The sequence below is a fragment of the Diabrotica undecimpunctata genome, chromosome 2, assembly GCF_040954645.1.
Source record: "Diabrotica undecimpunctata isolate CICGRU chromosome 2, icDiaUnde3, whole genome shotgun sequence".
Lineage (NCBI taxonomy): Eukaryota > Metazoa > Arthropoda > Insecta > Coleoptera > Chrysomelidae > Diabrotica > Diabrotica undecimpunctata.
The window spans coordinates 162,475,714-162,499,208 of record NC_092804.1 but is presented as its reverse complement, the minus strand read 5'-3'; the positions used below and the strand labels follow the sequence as shown (position 1 = coordinate 162,499,208).

At 34.8% G+C, this 23,495-nt stretch overlaps 1 protein-coding gene across 3 annotated transcripts in view; it reads right to left on the bottom strand.

The window, feature by feature from the left end:
• Nucleotides 1-23,131, bottom strand: part of Snx27 (sorting nexin 27) — a 51,333-nt gene extending 28,202 nt beyond the window's left edge. For 2 of the 3 annotated variants that reach the window (XR_011950111.1, XM_072523911.1), the window contains exons 1-2: nucleotides 22,857-23,131; nucleotides 3,642-3,744 (exon numbers count right to left, since the gene is read on the bottom strand). Coding sequence is in view for 2 of the 3 variants with exons in the window: in XM_072523911.1 (XP_072380012.1) it covers nucleotides 3,642-3,744; nucleotides 22,857-23,113 (360 nt within the window). In the remaining variant the exon portion in view is untranslated. Of the gene's footprint in view, nucleotides 1-3,641; nucleotides 3,745-4,607; nucleotides 4,775-22,856 lie in introns of those variants that run through there. The other variant, XM_072523912.1, reaches the window with a different exon arrangement.
• Nucleotides 23,132-23,495: the final 364 nt, after the last annotated feature.

Here is a 23,495-nt window from a genome sequence, read left to right as displayed (position 1 = left end):
AGCCATGATGATTTTCAACCTTCGATAGAAGATGGAACTTAAAGAAGAAGACATAGTTTTTTAATACCACGGTTACCGGTAATAAATTTAAAGAAAGAGGAAATCAATTCATTCAAGTTTTCCAACAGGTTTTTTAGAAGGCATTTTTAGAAACTAGATTTGGGACAAAATAATAAACAAAAAAGTTCTTGGTATTGAAAAAAATCATCGATTCAATCCCGGTATTTTATATCTTCAACTTTGTCGGTCCATTATTATCTACTTTTTACACACATTGACATATTCCTCATTTGATAGCAAAATTAGTGGCATGGGCGGCAATAGTTTTTTTTGGTTATCATCGATACTGGCCTCGGCTTATTCGTGACGTTTGATGATAGTGAAAACGTATTTTCATTGACTTTTTTATCAACAGAACTTTAGAGTTCTAATACTATTATTATTTATACCTACTAAGTATAAAACTTTATTTTATTCATTTGATGTAATGTTCTAATGTCCAGGTTCAGTAACACTCCTGTCCCCTGTTCCTGCTTTACATTTTAGAGAAAAATGTCTTATGGAAAAGCTCATGATTAAATTTATTTATAAATGAATGATATTTTATTCAGAATGCAGAATTTTGTATTTAGGTACGTAAAATTAGGGCATATCCTGCAGCTAATTTTTTTAAAAAGCTCGTATAAACATTCTCCTGATTATTCGTTTCAGAAATAGGTACAGAATGTTCACAAATTGAAACTTTATTTTTGATTTTTTTAAATTACCTAGAAAAAATTTTCTCACAAAATTTTTTAACTCCTAGTATTTTGTTTTTTTTTTTTGAGGAGAGTAATTTTAATTTGATAAAATGGTGTCTGGAGAAGACGATACAACTTCGAACTCTATAGAATATACCAGGAACCAGATATCGTAAAACACATTAAGATAGGACGTCTGAGGTGGGTAGGCCATGTAATGCGGATGGAGCAAACCGACCCAGTTAGAAAAACGCTCCTTGATAGACCTATTGGTCAAAGAAGAAGAGGAAGACCCAGAACAAGATTCCTAGATAACATAGATCAAGATATGAGAAATATGGAAATACGTGCTTGGCGGAGGAAGGCGATGGATAGGGACGACTGGAAAAAAATTCTTGGGGAGGCTAGGACCCACACAGGGTTGTAAAGCCAAAATGATGATGAATTTTAATTTGCTACTCGAGTTTATCCAAACCTTAGAGAGCGCTACAAATGATTTATAGTTTGTTATTATAATTATCTAACTATTTTGAAGAGAAATGGAGATTTTTTTAAAATAAACCATATTCTTAGCAAAAAAGTAACTTACCTTTTTTCTAGATGTCTTCGAAAAAAACTAAAAGACAGTCAGGCGCCTTCTATAGAAAAAAGAAAAATAGAAGAACAAAATAAGTCTCTAAACAAGTGGGAGCATTTCACACAACTGAGTCTGAACAAAAAGATTTGATTCAAAATGTGGTGTTTGATTATTCATAATCATTCGCATCGATAGAGGCGATGAAATGGCAAGATCATCGTCAACATCATCAAACAGTTCCATTCACGGTGAATCCGAATGAGAAGATAAGAGCGAAAAGGAAGAGCATTCTGCTCAAATAGCACTAGATGATCTGGGTACTTGGCCTAACATTTTAACGAAAAAATATATTGATTTATTAGTAGAACATGGTCACATACCTGTTCATCAACAAAACTTTAATGAACGGGAAGAAAATAAATCGCTAGTGGCTCTCCTATATCGTAAAACTTAATAGTATTTTTTGTTTTGCATGTAAATTATTAAGTACAGCTAGTGCCACACAATTTGTAAGTATTACTTGGTTTCTGATTGGCGTCATACTCTAAAACGCGTAAATTCGAGGGATTGGTCGGTTCAGAACAGCTGGTGATGTGAAGTCAGTGATGTGAATTTTTATTGGAAAATATGTTTACGTTTTTAAGGAGATGGATTAATTGTTGAAGATTATTTTGATTTAGTTTTTTATTATTTTGGTGTTTATGTTTTTTATTAATTGTTGTATTGTAATGTTACAAAAATTAATTTTGCACTGCAAGATACCAGACGCATGGAGAAACAGCATAATGATACCAATGTTCAAGAAAGGAGATAAAGAAGACCCCAACAATTATAAAGGTATTAATCTACTGAACACCACACTTAAGCTTACCACAAAAGTCCTAACCAACAAAATCAATAAACAATTTTATCAGATGAACAACAAGGATTCAGATCCGGAAGATCCTGCGTAGACGCCGTATTTGTACTAAGACAAATCACAGAAAAGGCGATCGAGTACAATAAACCAGCTATCTATGTTGTACATATATATATATATATATATATATATATATATATATATATATATATATATATATATATACAAAATACCTAAGACAAGATACAAAAGCAAGAATCTATAAAGCAGCAATTAGACCTTTATTAACATACACGGCGTTGACAAGACCTGACACATCTAAAACGAGACGACTACTAGAAACAAAAGAGATGAAAATACTCCGACGAATATCCGGGAAAAATCTGTTGGATAGGTAGAGAAGCGAAAACATAAGAAGAGCATGCAATATCATCATCATCATCATTTTGGCTTTACAACCCTGTGTGGGTCCTAGCCTCCCCAAGAATTTTTCTCCAGTCGTCCCTATCCATCGCCTTCCTCCGCCAAACACGTATTTCCATATTTCTCATGTCTTCATCGATGTTATCTAGGAATCTTGTTCTGGGTCTTCCTCTTCTTCTTTGACCAATAGGTCTATCAAGGAGCGTTTTTCTAGCTGGGTCGGTTTGCTCCATCCGCATAACATGGCCTACCCACCTTAGACGTCCTATCTTTATGTGTTTTACGATATCTGGTTCCTGGTATATCCTATAGAGAGCATGCAATATAGAAGACATAAATGGATGGGTGACAAAACGGAAACAGGAGTGAAACGATCACATTAGTAGAATGGCAGAGAAAAGGATAGTAAGAATAGCACGAGATAAATCACCAAATGGACGAAGAAGTATTGGCAGACCAAGACAAAGATAGTGCGATAATTTAAACAATTTAGGAGACTAATATTGAAGAAGAAACAGGCTTTAAAGCCTACATACAAGAAGGAAGAAGAAGGTGTTTATGTGGGATTTATTACCTCATTTAACCGGTGAGTTGAAATCTAAATTTTTCCATGCGGCCTATTGTTTCTTATGGTTTCACATGAACTAAATTTAATGTTGAGGATCTCAGTCCTATAAATTCGAATTAATTCCAAAGGCCAAAGTAATTTTTCACAAACCATTAAGTTTTTATTTCAGAAACCAACTTTGTCTTAATTTTTATCTTCTTTACAAGTTTACAAGCCTTTACAAGACATTACAAGTCGCGTGTAGCACCAATGAAACCGTTCCTTTAATCGTTGTTGAATTTCCATGACAGCACGAGGTGCAAAAAACTTGAGATGTTCTACGGGTTTTGTTTTGACACCAACAGGTAACATTGACCAAAAACTCACCGATTTGAGGCTAGAAGCAATGTGAAGAGACTATCGTTTTGACTTAACTTTCTATTTTTTAGATTTTGAGAAAAGTCTTATTACCATTTTGGACAATATTGTTCTTACCTGTTGCGTGACGGATATGACAGTTAAGGTTAATACATCTCCTCCTGATTTTATAAGATCAACGACTTGTTTATGGGTTGCACCTTCCACATTAACACCATTGCTGTAACAAAATAAAATAAATAATCAGATCAATCTTCACTAAAATAGCAAAGCAATGATTAAATAATCCTTTCTACATGGCATGTAAAGTACTTAAATAATTTAATGTTTTGTGAAAATTTTTAATGCAATAAAATGGCCAACTTAAACAGGGTTAAATTTATAATTTGTATTCAAAAAACCAATGTCAGGCTGCAAATTAAAAATATAAACATTTCACTGTAACAACAAAAACATCATAACAAAAAAAAATATTTAAAACCTTGGTCCGCTAAAATAAACAAAGTCGAAAAATTGATAACGCATAGGAAATTAATATTATTAAAAGTCAACTGTAAATATGTATTTATCATATGTATCAAGTCATATTATAACAAAATTAAGCTTTGTTTTATTGATTCAAAACCAACCATCATATAGGAACCACACAATAAGTAAATAAAAGTAATCCTTTTATAAGATAAACTGAGTGAGTTTTTTCATTCGCTAATGGATAACGTTATTCGGAAACGAGAAATCACTAAAGTAAACGAATTTAAAAAAATCGATTCCGCAAAGGGAGTTAACACCACAGAATCGAACTAATGAAAAGGAACGATTTAGTCCAGCTCTAACATTACCCTCTTAACTGATTATTTGAGTAATTTTTAAACTCCAAAAGTGCCCAAGTTGGACTTTTCGAATCAACATTTTCAACATTGTGAGTATCTAACAACAAAAGCAAACAACAGAAATATACAAAAGCATGTATTTTATATAGGTGTTACTTTCATTATACTGATATAAATATATAATATTTTGTTTCACTAAAAGATGTTGCAACTATGAAACATAAAACTATAGCGTTACTGGAACTATTCTCACCAAAAGAAATTTTCGGGTTTTGAACGTGGCGAATTAATCAACTGTGAGTAACCCAACATATTCACGTCAATGTCTAAACGAAAATGCATATGGCATATACACAAACAACTGTTCTAAAATATAACGTTTGCGTCGTTCGATAATTTGTCACTGTGCCAATTCTTGAAATTGCGTACTTCGTAAAACTTGGTGATTTTCAAGATAATAATTACAGTCTCATGTTATGAGATACTCTCGTGGTAGGTTAAAAATACCCTCAGATTGTGATTTACATACGCGCATTCACCAAAATTTAATAAGAAAAACATGTTATTAATACAACTCGTGATAATTCCCTAATTTTTGTTATTCGCTGGAGTGAACCGATGACCTTAACTAATTTTAATGATATACAGGGAGGATAACACTTGGACAACCTAAATACCTACCTATTTATTTTAGATATTTCAAAAAGTTATGAACCATGTTAGGATAGGTATTTTCATACACTATGTAAATTTGAAAATGCAACAAAATATGTTCATATCTCCTTTTTCTTTCTTAGCTCACTATAGCAAGACTTGATTTAGCACTTCTTATGCCTGTCCATTCTCAAATGTTTTGAAGCCACGATTGTTGCTTTCTTTCTCTCTCTCTCTTGTCGTTTCCTCATTGCTGAGGATCGTGATTTCCTACAATGCGGGCTGTCAATTCTCTCCATCTCTTGCGATTTTGGGCTGCTCTCATGGACTCGGAAAACGTCTCTCCAGTGGCTTTCTGTACTTGATCTGACCATCGTATAGGTGAGCGTCCTCTGCCTCTACGTCCTTCTACGTTTCCGCACACAATTAGTCTTTCTAAGTTGTCATTGTCTCTTCTCGCAATGTGGCCAAAAAACTTTAAAACATTTGCAAGACACTGAGAGGAGAGTCTGGTCTGAATGTTTAGCTCTTCGAGAATCGACTGATTGGATCTGTGCTCCGTCCACGAGACGCGTAGCATTCGTCTCCAGCACCACATTTCGAATGCGTCAATCCTTTTCCTATCCTCTGATTTTATTGTCCATGTTTCGGCACCGTAACTGAAGATTGAAAAAATGAGTGTCCGTACCAGTCTCATTTTGAGTTTTTTGGATAAAGAGCGGTCCTTCCATATTTTTAACAGTCGACTCATCGCGTTCTTGGCCATCCCTATTCTTCTGCGAATTTCCGTATGGGAGGAGGCTGCATTGCTTAAGGAAGATCCTAGATACGTGAACTCGTCTACTTTCTCGAATTGATTTAGGGCGCCTGTTGTTTGGAGGATATTCGCGTGGTCGACAATCATGATTTTTGTTTTCTGATTATCAATCTTGAGCCCACACTTGTTGCTTTCGGTTTCTACTATCTTTATCAGTCTCGACATCTCCTCTTCAGATGTTGCTATCAGTGTTGTATCGTCTGCGAATCTTAAGTTTGAGATCTTTTTTCCTGCAATGGAGATGCCGCCTCTCCATCCATCGAGTGCGTTCCTCATTATGTATTCTCGAAATAAAATGAACAGGTCTGGAGATAGTATGCACCCTTGTCGTACACCTCTGCTGGTTTTGAAGGTATCAGATTGCTGGTTTTCAATTCTTATTTTAACTGAGTTATCTTCGTATAAGTTTTTAATTAATATTGCCAAATGATCTGGAACTCCCATCTCATGAAGAACTGTCCAGAGAACTTCCCACTTCACACAATCAAATGCCTTTTGGTAGTCTAGAAAACAGATTATTATTGGAATTTTAAATTCGCCGGCCTTTTCTATGAGCTGCCGCATATTAAGGATTTGCTCTCTCGTACCCTTCCCTTTGACAAAGCCTGCTTGTTCTTGGGGAATTTGTTTGTCTAAGTATTGTTGCAAACGGCGTTTAATGATTCTTAGATAAATATCAGCTGCTGTAGCAAATTGTATTTTTGTCCACTCAGTACGTGCCCCAGATACGCTATTTTTCTGCACTTTATCGTGGTCAATAATTGTCTCGCAGTATTAGCCCTTTATAGAACATCTGTGTTAAATACAGTTGAGTCCATGGTTCTTTACCCGTACGTCATTAATACCTAGCGAGATAAAACACATACTTTTTATCTAGCATCATTGTCCTCCACACATGAAACTAAAGACAAACCAGCTACCGCCTGTTATTAAGTAGATACAGATATTAATTTTAATTTTATGAACGTTCTAGAATTAGTACATCGAAAAGAGATAGTGGCTGTTAGTTTTTTGGATTTTTGGCTGTTTTTTGTCCTGTTTTTGCTTTTAGAAGTTATTTATATTATACAACCAGTTGTTGGCACAACTAATTTTATGGAGTTTGAAATTGAATGGTAAGTGTATTTTATTTTTCCATTAATTTACATACAAAGTTAACCTCATTCACACAGTTAAGGAATGATTTTGTTTAAGTTTCCGTAAAAGTGAAAGGGCTTTTAATGTTCATGTTTCATCGCCATATAATAACACTCAAACCACAACTTTCTTGTATTCGTTGTCTTAAGTTAAGATTATCATCACATAAGAGTCTACTTTTTTTGTAGACAAAATTGAATATCTCGCCTTTCTCACAAGTCTCAGGAGAATTATTTTTCGTCCATTAAGGATCCATTAGCAAAATCGCGACTCCACACCGAACACAATTCAATTTCGTTCCTGATCCCACTTCTTGACACACTGCAATTTCATCACTTAACATCTATTTTAAGAGGAAAAACCAACTAAAAATTTTAAACTAAATAAAACAACAGCCGCTAGCTATTAGTAGATATAATTTTAAAAAATTGTATAATGGTTATTATTAAGAAAATTAGTATTTGGTGGGATAACCGTTGTTTTTTAGGACAGACTCGATTCTGCGAGGCATGGAGTTCACGAGACGAAGCAAATCTTCTGGTGTAATAACCAGTTTTGAATAATGGCTTCTATCAGTTCTCTTTGTTACTCGCGTTTCGGCGTGATACTTTCGGCCTTGACCATAAATTTTCTATTGGATTTAGATCGGGACTATTTCCAGGCCAAGGCAGGACAGTAACGTCATGGTTTCTCAACCATTCCATGAACCGTATGACAATAGCCGTATGACAAGGCGCTACATCCTACTGGAAGATGCATTATTGGGCATCCCGTTCAAACAAATCTCTGATAGTCGGCAGCAGTTTGGCTTGCAGTATCTCTTTCTATTTTTTTTTGCATTAATATTGCCCTCTATTACTGCTAAATTCCATTAGTGGTCATACAAGCCCATACCATGACACTCATAGGATGCTTCCTAATGACCGTAGTACACTGGGGCAAAACGTCTTCCCCGGTCGGCGGCGAACAAACTTCACTCCGTCACTCTCAAAGATCGAGATTCTGGTTTCATCACTCCAAATGTTACCTTACTCCACTGTTCTTCTGTCCACTCTTTATGTGCCAAAGGCCAATTAATGCGTTTTTGAATCTGGTTTTTGTTCAGGAACGGCTTCTTTCTAGGAGTTCGTGCTCGCAATCCATTTTTACACAACTTTCTTCTGATAGTGCGGTCTGATATTTGTAAGCCAGTTGATTTGACAACAGCATTAACTTCTTTTGCGGATCTGCGACGATCTTCTAAAGAAAGTAGGCATGTTCTACGCTCATCGCATTGACTAACTTTCGGTTTTCTGCATGTTATTTTTGCTGATTTCTTTCTTCCAGTATTATGATAACGTTTACAAACTTTCATTACACCTGATTTTGTGGCGCCACCACCCAATTTGTTTGCTGTTCTTAATATGTAAACCTTCTCCTCAAAGGATAATTGCTTTGGCTTTCATTCCTGGCGACCAGTCAACACGTTTTGGGTTTCTTGGTGCCATTTTCGTTATGTATTCCTCGCCTTCGCCATATATTCCTCTCCAACAATTACCACCTTAGTAACAACTACCTGAAGTCACTAATAAACACTGTTAAATTAAACAATATCACTTTAGTAACAACTTCAGTATTGTGAAAGGTTGCCATTCACAAATCTCGAATATTCGGCGTTCCGCTTGAATCTGTTTCCATATTTTATTAAATAATTATGTTAGTTAGTTAGTTATAAAGTGAGAAATGCATAAAATATTAAGAAAAAATATAAAGCAATAAAATAAAAATGGGTTTGCAAATGATGTCTAAATGACGTTATTACTTTGCTCTGCGGTCCAGTCATTCCAAACTCGAAGTAATATGGATGCATAATACATATAGATGCAAAATCAATAAATAGAATTGAAGCGTGCGACAGGTGGATTTTGAGAAGACTACTTAAAATATCGAATAACTGAAGACGATGATCAATGAGCTTCATACGGAATCCATAAAAAAAGGACTGAAAATGAATCTGAGTAAAACTAAGCTAATGTCGAATAAAGATAATCAACCGACGATAACCATCCAAGGAACAAAAGTGGAACATGTAGAAGAATACATATATCTGGGTCAGAATATCAAGGTAAACAAAGAAAACCAAACTACCGAAATAAGCAGACGAGTAAGAATGGGATGGGCCGCATTTGGAAAACTCTCGTACATACTGAAAGACAAAAAGATACCCCAAAACCTTCGAACAAAAGTGTTCGATTCTTGTATCCTTCCCGTTCTCACTTACGGAGCTCAAACCTGGACATTCACAAAAAAGAACATGGACAAGATTCGAAAAACTCAGCGAGCCATGGAACGACAGATGCTTGGTATCTCACTAATAGATCGGCAAACGAACGAAGCAATCCGGAACAGAACAAAAATAAAGGACGTCGCGAAACAAGCAGCTAAATTAAAATGGAAATGGGCTGGACACAACGAACGTCTCGAAGATGGTAGATGGAACAAAGAAGTCGGAAACTGGCGACCGTACGATGCGAAGAAACCAAGAGGAAGACCTCAAATGCGCTGGAGCGACGATATCAAAAGAGTCGCAGGACCAATGTGGAAACGCCTAGCACACAACAGGGATGAATGGCGAGAAATGGGAGAGGCCTTTATTCGACAATTCGGTAGAAAAAGGGCTATAATAACTTAAATATCATGGATGGACTGAGTTACCAGTGAGGAGGTGTTGCGAAGGGCTGGAGTAGGCCGAGAACTTTGATTTCAGCTGACAGCTGAGGAGGAAAACCTTAAAATAGTTGAATAAAACAGCAATTGACACGCCTACACAGCTGGTTCCTAAAAAAACTGATACGACTCTTAAAGCGTATTTTGTAGAAAATTGAGCAGTGTATTGTGAAGGACAAATACTTATTATTTACTGTCACTGTCACTGCCAAATCTTAAAATTTGTCAGATAACTTATTCTGTTCAACCCCAAAAAATGGCTCCACATACTAGCAAAGAACTAAAAGTAAGAATTTTAACGAAATTATAAGATGGTTGGTCACTATAGGTATCAGCCGTAGCGAACCATTTTAACGTAATCAGAACAACATTTTTTAATATTAATAAAAGATGAAAAGAACAAGAAACTCTCGAAAGAAAGCAAGGTTCTGGAGGACCAAAAATATCTACCGCTCATGAAGATCGTACGCTTTTGGAAAGATTAGAAGAAAATCCTTTCTAAGATGCGAAAACTGCAAGAATTATGTCACAGTCTCCGGGAAAAAAGACAACGCAGAATAAAAGCATCGCGTTTTAGGTACCGAACTGCAGCAAAAAAGCTTACAACACAACAGAAGCAATCAAGACTTATATTTGCTTTAAACCATCAGCTGCAAAATCAAGATTTTTGGGACAGGGTAATATTTGAAGGGTAAGGGGGAAAACAAACGATGTCACAAAAGTAACTTACAGAGAAAAGTTAATCAACGTGACTAATCTGCTGGTTATGATCTTAGAAATAAATAAAACTGCATACAAATATTTTTAAGTAGTTTATTACTATATTATTAATATCTAAACAAAAGAATACGAACTTAACATTATTAGATTTTGTTGAAAAAATAGAAAAGCACGTTAACGTCACAAATAACTTGTTAAAAACCAACGTTGTTCACTTTCTACATAAGCCTACACAGAGATTTTTCATTTGTATAGCAATGTTTCGTAAAATTCTTGAGCATTTTGAAGACAAAATCGTTTTAAAACTTGTAAATCGTTGTACTTAGCCTGGGAAATCGGTAATGGTCTATGGTATGCTTGACTTGGTAGCTCAAATTCACCATCTTTCATTTTTCTTGGAACAACAGATTTTATTGACCTACCTGTTATTTGCTTGCTTTCCCAAATGCCATTATAAGTGGTTCGGTAAAAAACCAATCCGCGTTTGTCTTTTACCAATCGAAGTTCTCTTACTTGTTACAGAGCTATTGGACACTTACGAATAAATTTTTCTTGGAGAAATGTAGTCCACTGTTTCGTTAATGTCTGGTCCACGTCTATAACTTTGAACGGTTCCGGCTTTTTTCTTGCATCTTTTAACACATTTATCCAATCTACGGGTAGTTCCATCTTAGTCTTCAAATTTATCAAGCCCATGTTTTTATCACATTCTAGATAACTTGAATAGTATCTAGACGCTTTATGTCATGGACAATGTAATGAAGTAGCCGAACAACTGTGAAATTTTTATTTTGTCCACCAGCTGAGTCGCAGAAAATGTGAAGATGACGGACTTCTGTTGGTAGTTCATTAAAAATGAAATAGAAGAGAAACGATGATACCTCGTCGGATCCTTTCCTTGACACATATTCAGGATATGTAAAAAATAGGATTTTCCTGAAGACGGCACATGAATGTTGAAAGAAAACATAGAAAGTTGTCTCCTATAATAAACATCGTTAGTGCTGATGTTGGGTAGCGAAATGTTTTTCTGGTAGTCCATGACGATTGATTCATATTCAAAAGTTCTCCTAACTTTTATTCGGGCAGCTCGTTTTCTATCATAGAAAACTTGGGCACGACTTTTGTGCAAGTTATTTTCAGTAGATAGAGCTTTTATCTGTGCTGCATCGTCAACAGAATGAAAAGTCTTGATTTTTGCATTAAACTCATCACACTTGCTACAGGTATCTGCCCTTGGGTATCCAAATGAAATGTTGAATTTGTTATTAAAGATATTTCGGTACGTGTCATATGAAACATATGCAATAGGATACTTTTCTTTAAACATTTGGAACATTTTCATAATATTTAACTCTTCACTTAAATACACTTTTTTCGAGTCCTGAATGCTATAATGACTTAACCTGCCCCGAAATGAAGCAATATGTTGCTGAATTTGGTTACTCAAATCAGAAGTTAACTGACGATGTTTCGAAGAATGCTTTCCTCTTTTGTCGACAGGAGCAAGTCCGGATGTTTTCAGAGATGCTTGAATATGAACCAACTTAGATCTAGTAAAACCATGCATTGCAGTAAAAGCACTACTGCAGACAGATATTTCTTCTATGTTTTCTCTCTTCACTCGTACTCTGTAGCGGTAGGTAGCATCATGGTGTTGTTCTCCATCGACTTGTCGTGACCTTCGTTTTACAACTGGCAATACAGCAATCAATCCAGCTAAATAACAGTTTTGAGCATCAATTGATCCTAGTTGATTGAATCCGTTAAGTATGTTTTGCCTCTCTTGAGCAGTAGTGTTTTCAAAACACTTCAGTCTTTTACACTTACAATCATCTCCTAACTCGTGAGCCTGCAATCTTAACTTTTTCATTACATCTGCAGTTCGACCAATTTTCTGTCGTTTCTTGGTTTTTTTTAACAGATCGTCACACAAATATTCTTCACTCGAACTCATCTTGACAGAAACTGCCGCGAAAGACGAAAAGAACAAAACATGACGTAAAATTGTCAAGCCCTGTTAACTGTCGTTGCTATGCAACTAGTTGGACTACGTCGGTTGTTTACCAGTACCGCGCGGACAACGTTTGTTTTAAACCAGTATGGGTATTTTCTAATGCTTTCTTATTTGGACACCGTTGGTATTATTCCCATACAATTTAGCACTTGTTTGGGAGTGCTAAATGAGTTGCACAATGAGTTGATTACCTGAAATTCTTATAAAATGGACATCGTTTGTTTTTTCCCCTTACCCTTCATTTACAGTTGAGGAAATTTTTCAATCTTCTAAAAAGGGCAAAATTGGGGTTATAGACCAGATAATAATAGATTTATCCTCTATATGTTGATAGATATCGAGCAGCTGGTCATTTTAGCGCCAATGTATGGGGATGGATTTCATCTAGAGGAATGGGAATGGTATGGCGTATTGATGGCAGGTTTGTTGGGCAGACTTATCTAAATATTCTAGAAAACATTATGTTTCCCAGTGTAGAACAGTTGTGTCCAGAAAATGATTTTATCCTCCAACAAGATAATTGTCATCTTCACACTGCAAATATAATAAACCAGTGGCTATAGAATAACAACATCGAAACCTTACCATGGCCCAGCTACAATCCAGATTTAAACTCAATTGAGAATGTGTGAGGGGTTATATCGGCGTAATTTTATACCTCAAAATGATGAAGAGCTGTGGTACGGTATACAACAGGTTTGGGAAGAGCTCTCTGAAGAAGACAATTTCATAGTTCCTTTCACGCAGATGGACCGAAGACTACAAGCTGTATTTTTATTTTTACATACCTAAATTTAGTATAGTTTTGGTCTTCCAGACCCTCGCTTTGGTGGTTCTGCTTATGTTAAAATGTTTTGCTGCCTTTAGTGCTCAGTTATCTTTTAATTTGGTTACAATTCTTGCTTTAATATATTGTTGAGTTAAGTCGTTTGTTTTATTCCTTAATAATAATAAAAATAATACAACCCTATTTTATGTAAAAACTGTCATTTATATACTCTTTATAAAATGCAGGAATTCAAAATAATATCAAAATTTATACCTTAATAATTATTACAATTTATGAATTTACATATGTAATCAATTGTTTGTTGTTTGTTTGTTTATTTTATTATTTGTCTGTCATAATAAATATAATATAAAGTCAGACCAATTAAACACACCTGCTCAAAATGATCAAATCTTACTAAGAGTCGTATCAGTTTTTTTAGGAACCAGCTGTACATATTAATTTTACTGTTCAAGAAAATCAACAACAAAATGTAAATTCCAACCACAATATCAATAAGAATTATAAATAAATAATTCTAGGAAAAGAAAAAATCTGGTCAAACTTTTCCATTAGTTTAGAAAAATAGTGACTAGTGGAAAAAGTGTAAACAAATTAACAGATAACCGAATAACTATATACTGTTCTATAGTTACCATATTCACCACATTAAATGTTTACATCATAATCCGTTGCATACAAAAATGAAATAGACTTCCAAAGCTACTGGAATTCTTGATATGTGAGGTCACAGTCTACATCGACAGTAGAAAAGGCTGAACGAGTTCAGAATGTTAGGAATTTTAACAATTATGATAAAAAAAGATATAAAAAGTTATTATGTTTTATAGTAAACAACACCAACAGAACGCCTCAATCACAACCTTACGAAAGATGTGTAGGAAAAACATAATATTTATGGATAATAAAAAATATATTAATAATAAAAAGTGAGAGGAGAAACATTTACTGATTTACTGACAGCGACGCAGAAGAACTACGAAGAGAATCTTAAAAATAAATTTATTCCTAAAGCCGCATTCACCTTGTATATCTATATATTTATTATTTAATATATTTCAATTGTCTCTTGTCCGATAAGCTTTTATTTAAATGTTTTTCTATGGAGTACGATAAGTTCATATACGTATATTATGTATCATGTGTAAATATTAACAAAAAGATATGAGATAACAATAATTATTGGTCATCATCCTAATTAAACAGAGATAAACAAAAGTTATTTGAAACCATGAAAAATTGTTGTTTGTTATTATACGAGAATGTCCGATAACCGCGCGGCATTACAAAAAAACGCAGTGTTTTAACAAAAAAAAAGTATTTTTTCTTTGTCAAAAAGTTGACAATCTGGCTGTCAATCTGCTGGCATAGGTCATTAGATATGTAATGTAATGTAATGTTTATTTACGGCCATTTTTTTACAAATCAACTTAAATTTAGCTTAAACTAGTAAAGCACAATGTGATTATATAAAATGGTATTTTCGATCTTATTCTTAATAGAACTTAGTGATACATGAAAAAAATCATTACTATTAAATTTGTTTGCATTTCTACACGTAAGGATTTATTTACAGTATAAGTTCGATTATGAAATTCTAAATAAAATAAGTCTTGGGATCTGGTGTCTCTACAGAGATCCGGAAGTAAACTTTTTCCAAAAGAGCACTAGCATCAAAGCCTCCTCGTATTAATTTATATATAAATGCTACATCTACCAATATTCGCCTTTCTTCAAGAGTAGGGAATTTAAGTAAAGATTGCAAAACAATGTATTCAATTTCATTTACAGGTATTCTCAATTTAAAAGCAATAAATCTTAAGAACGTTTTCTGTACTCTTTCTAATAGATTTGTAGCATTTATAATGAGGAGACCAAATATTGCTACTATATTCCAAAACCGATCTAATAAGGGAACAGTAGATATTTTTGAGACAATAAATATTATCAAATTCAGGTGGGCTACGTTTCATGAAAACTAAAAGTTTCATGGATCTATTAGAAACGTAAAAAACGTGGTCCCTGAAGCTTACTGTAGGGTCAAAAATTACCCCAAGATCCTTAAATTTTGTGATTACCTCTAAAATATTCGGTCCAATATGGTATTCAAATGAAATCGGATGTTTGTTTCTAAAAAATCGCATTCATCATAAGTGGCTCGACAATCCGTTGTGGATCTTGGCCTGCTCACAAAGAAGTCGCCACTCCTGTCGATTCCTGGCAACTTCCCTCCATCTTCTAACCCCTAGAATCTGTAGGTCTTCTTCCACATCATCAATCCATCTCATTCGTGGTCGTCCTCTGCTTCTTGTGCCCTCTGGTTTTGAAAATGTTAATCTCTTCGTGTATTCGTGATCTGACATCCTAGCAATGTGTCCAGCCCATCTAAGTCTCTGCACTTTAACGAATTTCACAATATCTGGATCGGTGTATAACTGATACAGTTCAAAGTTGTATCTTCGACGCCATAGCCCATTTTCATTTACGGCCCCAAAAATCTTTCTAAGAATTTTTCTCTCAAAAATACCAAGAAGTCTTTTATCATTTTGAGATAAGATCCACGTTTCAGCCCCATATATCAAAACTGGTCTTATTAAGGTCCTGTATATATTAAGCTTTAGTGCACGTTTTATATTTTTATTTTTTAAATGTCTCTGGAGGCCGTGAACAGTTCTGTTTGCTATTGCAATGCGTCTTTTTATTTCGTCGCTTGTCGTGTTTGTTGCGTTTACTAGCGATCCAAGATATGTAAATTCTTTGACTTGCTCAAAGGTATGGTTGTTAATTTGAATTCTTTGTTGGATATTTCGAGGGTTTTTAGAAACCAACATATATTTGGTTTTTTCCTCGTTTACCACAAGTCCTAATTCACTTGCTGCGTCCGCAAGCCTTGTAAAACACTGCACCATGTCTCTCATACTTCTGCCCACTATAACTATATCGTCAGCGAATGCGAGAATTTGCGTCGATCTATTAAAAATAGTTCCATTTATTCTAATATTTAATTATCTGATTGCCTTTTCCAAGGCAATATTAAAGAGGAGACACGCCAACGCGTCCCCCTGTCTTAGACCATTATTAATGTCAAAGAACGTAGAGTTTTCTCCTTCAATTCTAACGCATGAGCTTACGTTTTGCATTGTTAGTTGGGACAACTTAACTAACTTAGGTGGGATCCCAAAGTCTATCATTGCAAAAAAATCGCATTACCTTACATTTATTTATGTTCAAATTCAAAGCATTTAAGTTACACCAATTCAATAATCTACTTAAATCATTCTGTAATAAACAAGTCGTTGGAGTTTTTTATGACTATAAATTTTTAGATCATCATCATAGAGAAGAATATTACTATGATAAAAACATGTTTTTATATCATTTACAAAACAATTAAAAAGCAGAGGAGATAAATGTCCACCCTGTGGAATACCAAAGGTTACATTGATAGCAGATGACAAAAATTGGTTAATTTTTACAACTTGAGTTCTATCTGTGAGATAGCTCACCATCCAGTATAATAATCTTTCATGTAAACCAGCATTATAAAGTTTAGAGATTAGGACAATATGATTAACTCTTATATGATTAAGCTTGGACACTTAAAAAATCCAACATTAAAAACCTAGAAGCATTCGAAATGTAGTGTTACCGACGTATTTTGAAAATCTCATGGATGGATCGCAAAACAAACGAACAAGTTCTCGAACAACGAGGAAAACAATGCGAAGTTTTAAATTCCATAAAAATAAGGAAATTGGAATACTTGGGGCACATCATGAGAGGTGAAAAATACGAACTACTAAGGAATATAATGCAGGGTAAAATCAAAGGCAGAAGAAGCGTAGGAAGACGTAAAATCCCGTGGCTACGCAATCTCCGTGAATGGTTTGGATGCAGTTCAATTGAACTATTCAGGCGCGTAACCAACAAAATTATAATTGCAAGAATGATTTCCAATCTCCGATAGGAGCGGAACTTGAAGAAGAAGAAGATTAACTCTATCGAATGTGTTCGAAAAGTCTTCAAGAGCATCGAACAAAAATTCTTGTAAAACTAAAAGATTGGTAGTAGTAGAACGTTCTGGAATAAAACTATGTTGGTCGGGCATTAAAGTAGGATTTAATAATGCGGCCCCTCCAACGCGGCGGATCTCACCGCAGCTCTTTGAGTCACCACTTTTAAGTGCTCCCTCCACTTTCCGTTTTGACTTACAGTCACCCCTAAATACCTCACACATTTGTTTGGAACCACTATTTCCTGTACATTCGAATGTTATCCCGTCCCTTTCCTTGGTCCCTTGAGAATTATAGCCCCGGTCTTACCCGCAGCCACTTCTAGCTCATGCATTTTCATCCATTCCTCGACCTGGTTGCATGTACGCTGTGTACCAAAGATAAGGTCCTCCCTGTCCCGCGCCACTACCAGCATAGCGAGGTCGTCCGCAAATGCGAAAGGGGTTACACCCTCTCCGTATTATTGGCTTACAACCCCATCATATGCCAAGTTCCACAGCGTGAGTCCTAGGACCGACCCCTGCGGCACTCCAGCCGTCACGTCAACCACTACTCCTTTTTCTACCACAATTTTCCTCTCTGACAAATAGTCGGAGACCAAATTCATCTCGGACACCTTCTCTCTCGTAAAGCCTTCATTACCTCTTTCCATTTTAGTGTGTTGAAAGCATTCCGGACGTCAAACAACAATAGGATTGCCCACCTCTGGTTAACCCCCACCACGCATAACTCCTGGAACACTTCCATCAGCGCATCTACCGTGCTCCTGTTCTTTCTGAAACCGTACTGCCTGGGTGACAGCCCGCCTGACTCTTCAATCACTGTGTCTATTCGCCCTCTTAGGAGCCTCTCGTATAATTTACCTACGCACGACAGAATGCAAACAGGTCGATACTTGTATTTCACCTTTGGGAGTAGCACGAGCCGCGAGATATTCCAATTTGCCGGAAATCGCTGAGTTTTAATCAGTACATTCATATGTTCCAAAAGCCACGTCGGCTCCATACTGCCAATGCGTTTCACCGCTTTTAGTGGTATTCCATCGAGTCCCGGAGCCTTTCGTGTCAACGCTTCGTTGAGTTCGTCTACGGTAAAAGGTACAGTTCGCTCAGCTTCGACGTCCCACTTCACTCCATGCCAATGGCCAGGTGGAAACAGCTCTCGGGTAACCTCAATCTTCCTGTCCAGTGGCAGCTCTGATGATACCTAATGAGGTTGAAATACGTATAAGCGGAAGGCAGATGTCCTGCACTGAAATTAAATCTAAGACCGTCTTTCTGTTTTAATTCTTTACTCGGTTTTGAGTACTAGAAATTAAATTCACTAAGAATTTTTACCGTGATGAACGGCATGTGGAATACAGATTATAGATTCCCTTGTCGACAAATTTATCAATATGTCTGCTTTGCACGTTGTAGAAAACATAGTGGTAAAAATTTTAATTTAGTTTAGCCAAGTAGGAAATCTTAGGATTTCTAATTTAATCTTCTCTAATTGTTGTACCATAACGGGAGATATTTAATTTCGATTCAGAGTCTCTGCATATGACGCTCTGATGATACCTACTGAGGTTGAAATACGTATAAGCGGATGGCAGATGCCCTGCATTGAAATTAAATCTAAGACCGTCTTTATGTGAAAAAATTCTGTTTAGAACAATACTTACATTTCGATATTTAAATATTTTGTATTTTTTCATATTATTGATGTATGCCCATCTCCATTTGTTTAATAAAATTTAGTTTTTCCGATTCCTGCCATTTATAACATGCATAACAGGCATAACCCGATCAAATTGTGGCCAAATTTTAATTTCATTAAAAAAATCCGATGAATTAGATTTATGGGCACTATTTATTAGGTGTAGAAATAACCAAACAAAAATAATATACATTAATGCAGGTTATTTCAAACATAAATAAAGTTTCTATAAGTTTTTCGGGTTTGCTTAAAATTCGCTTGTCGTAAAAGGACATGTCGGGTTTTGAATTTAGACGAATGAAATCAAAATAACAAAAAAAAAAACAAAAGCAATAAACCTCCGATAAAAATTAATTAATTAACTAATTATAAACCAGCATTTTACCTGGGTCAGTGCTCTAAACATACCTCTAATAAAATTATTTTTAGTAGCTTTATGATTTATTCACTGCTATATTTAATTACAATATGTATAAAACAGCTATACAACAGCATATTTCAAGGTGTTCAAGTTAATACCTAACATACAATGTTAGTATTCAAGTTTTGTAGCTTCGCGATTCTAAAAAATCGTTGCTGGAAATGCATACTTAACGCAGGTGAATGTTCTAAGTAATAGAATAGGTAATAGAATTAATTATTGTTAGGATCGAGGAGTGGCTATTAGACCAAGAGAAGGAACATTAAGTTCGACTGTTCAAAATTTGAATTGATAAAATTAAGAGAGTAAACGTAAGACAACATTCTTAAATTTTAACATTAATAGTTAGCGCTACAGCACATCGTCCAGATATCTGAGTTTAAGTCGCCCCTTCTTCTTCCGACCGGCCTATCTAGCATGGTTATTTTAGCAGAATCAGTTTCATTCATCCGCATAACATAGTCCACTCATCTTAGGCGGTTTATTTTGATGGTTTTCACGATATGTGCATCGCCAAAAAGTCTATGAGTTCGAAATTATATCGCCTTCTTCACAGACCCTGTATGTTATCTCCGCCATATATGGTCCACAATACTTTTCTTTCAAAGATTTGTAGTAACTCTTCATCTCGAGTCGTCATTGCCAATTTTTCCGATCCGTAAGTGAGCACTGGGCGTATTATTGTTTTATAAAATATTTATAAAACAATAAATAAATAAATTATAAAATAACAGCGGTTAGCCACGCATATTCTTTTTCTTATTTCTTTGGATGTGTAGTTTTTTGATACGTGTGAAAACTTCAACTGCTTCATTTTGGGTTCTTCCAATGATCACGATATCATCAGCATATGCCATTTTCTGTATACTACGGGTATATATCGTATCCGTTAAGTTTATTCCCGAATCTCTCATAACTTTTTCTAACGCTAGATTGAACAGCGTGCCTGATAGCGCGTCTCCCTGGCATAGTCATCTGTTAATTATAAATGGTTCTGAAATATCCCCTTGTACCCTCATTTTACATTCAACTTTCCTCATTGTCATTTTAGTGAACTCTACCAATCCTTTTGGTAGTCCAAATTCGATCACAGCCGAATATAATTGGGATCTGTCAACATTATCGTACGCTGCCTTAAAATCTAAGAAGATGTAATGGCAGTCTATGTCGTACTCTGTCTTTGTTTCTAATATTTATCTGATGGATGATAATTATGTCGTCAATTGTAGATCTGTTTTTCAAAAAAACTCCCTCTAAAGTTGGAACAGTCAAGCATGTTTCCTTTTTTGTGTACAGGTCATATAATTCGAGTATTTCAGTCTTCTGGTAAAGCGTGTTCTTGCCATACCTGTATTAATAGTTTGTGAAAGAGGGTTACAAATGTTGACCGCCACATTAAAAGCTTTCTGCGGTAGGTTGTCTCTGCTAGACTGAATTACTTTATTCATTTCTTCCAAAGTTGGTTGCTCAGTTTACTCCTGTTCTAGTTCTATTATGATCTCTACTTCCAGCTCTACTTTAAGTAGCGTACTAAAGTATCCCTGCCACTTTTCAGTACTTCTACTCTGTCATTCAAAAGAATTCCACTTATGAGCATTGACTTAGTTCGCTTGTGGCTTGAAGTAAGTAGTAGTAAGTAGTAAAGTGGTCGTAAAGCCATCGGTCCCTGCTACGTAAGTACTCGTTAAGAGTGTAGGCGGAAAATTTCGGGCCAATGCTTTTTAAATGCATTCATTTTTTTCGAATCCTGAGTAAACTAATAAATATTTTTGAAAAATTTTAAAGCAGAATGAAAGATTACATTATTACCGAGGGCCCTTATTACCGATTACATTATTACCGAAAAACCCTTAGAATAAACAAAAAGTTTCTTTTGAATGAGATATTTAAAATTAAAAATCACACTTAATTTTCTCTTCTTTTCCACCCCTGTAACTTACTAAATTAAATATTATAGAAGTGTTCAGAGACTTTCTGCCCTCTGTAATAATGTAATCTTTCATTCTGCGTTTAAATTTTTCAAAAATACTTATTAGTTTTCTCAGGATTCGAAAAAAATGTATTTAAAAAAGCATTGACTCGAACTTTTGCGCCTACGCTCTTAACACTACAACCTGAGCCAGAACGTTACACAAATGGAAGGTGTACAATAAGCCAATTGGCTTCAGTAGGACTGGTTGTAACAACAAACGCTTTCGGAAAAAAAAAATGGCATAATGTGTTGTAAATCACATCATATATAATTATTTCATAATGACAATTAACATCAATTTCAGTTGAAAATGCGTTTATTTTGACTTTTCTATTTCCACTTCGAATTTCCGGCACTTCTCTTGCTTAAATGTTCCTTATCTTGCTCTGAAAACCAGGCCTCTACAGCTTTTATCACCTTTTCATTAGAAAAAATATCGACTTTTACACTGGCACTTCGAATATTTTATTTTTTGTAAAAAACTGTAGTATTTATTTCAAATGCTTGCAAATTGCATAAAAATTAATATTTTCAGAAATATCTACGTATTTATGTAGCTATACTTATTTAGATTATGAGAATTATTTTTTGTTTTTTTTCTGGAATGAAATTTGAGTCAGTTGGGGTGTTCAGCGTGTTGCAGAGTGTGTCAATCTAAAAATATGTCTCACGAGAATTGTTGTTGCGTCGCCATTTTGAAGTATTATTAAATTAATATTATTAACACTTAAAAACACGATACTAGATTATCTTCTTCTTTATAGTTAGAGTGCCTTCGGCAAAAAAGTTTATGATACCTAGATACTCTCTTCAAACTTTGAGTATCTCTTCATTAGGCCAAGTATAACACGAGTCTAGCTCTTCTTTCTTCAGTAAGTTCATGTCTGGTATTCTGGAATACTTACTTTTCTTCTCGTCCACAAAAAATTGGAAAAATCACATTCTATCACATTTGTAAATTTTAACTAGAATAAAAAAGCACAAAGGACTCACTGCAGATAGTAATTTTTTCTCTTGTATATTCTTGTGTACAAAACTCACAATTTACATTACATTGCATTAGTTACAAAAAAATATTGTTTGTTTACAAAAGAAAATTTAAATATTGTTGTTAAATATTTATGGATAATATAGATAAACAGTAATCAGTAATTGTTTACATTAGCAAGGATTACTAAAAAATCATATGCGTAAATAGCAATTAAAATTATCATAGCTGTTTATTTTTAAACTACTTAATTGCAATGTTTTAATCACACTTAAGATTATTTGGGGGTGGCATTGTGAAGACTTGCATGTTACTGATAGAATATATTGTGCATTTGAGAACAGGTTTTAAAATAGTGAAAAACGATTATATATCGTGATTTACCAATTTTAAAATAAAGGTAAATAATTCGAAGAACTGTGTTTGTAGACACCTCCATAAATTTGCATAACAAACTGATCTGTCATATGTCAACAAATAAACTATTAAAAATCAATAGGGTCACAGGACATTAGCAAAATATGATAAAAAAAAATAGAAAACAAAGCTTTAGTAAAACTACTCACACTTCTAAAATTCTGTCTCCTTTCCTTATTCCAGCCTGTTCTGCAGCACCCCTATCTAACACTGCACTAACATGTTGAAGGGGGGCGTACAGTTCCCCATTAATACTTCTCAACTGTCCACCTTCACTAACTTGGCCCCTCACGTTAAAACCGAAACCTGTCTCAGTTTTATTAATTGTTACGACACGAGGGCCGTTTGAGCCTTTCATATTTTCGATACGATTCCTGTTGTTAACAGCCGCATCCAAATCAGCCATACTTTTTTTGACGTTTAGAATCAGTCGTACCAAACGCCATAGTTTATATTTATAAAAACACTGGATTGTGTAGAGGTGAGTTGTCCACATATCTTAATTTGTTCCCGGAACTGTTCAATATTTTATGTGCACATAATATTTGTGATTTTACATACAGCATATAATATTTATTCTATGCCTAGATAATTTTAGTGGTTACTAAATAAAAGATATTAATATTATCAATGATATAGCAGATAAATTTGGTTATAGCTTTGTAAAACAGATGTGAAATAATACAAACTTATAAAAAAATAATTTTAATTTGTGGATAATGTTTAGACACTGCGTTTGTGCAGTATTTTTTCTGACTCTGGATTTAATCATGTTTAGGCATTGTAAT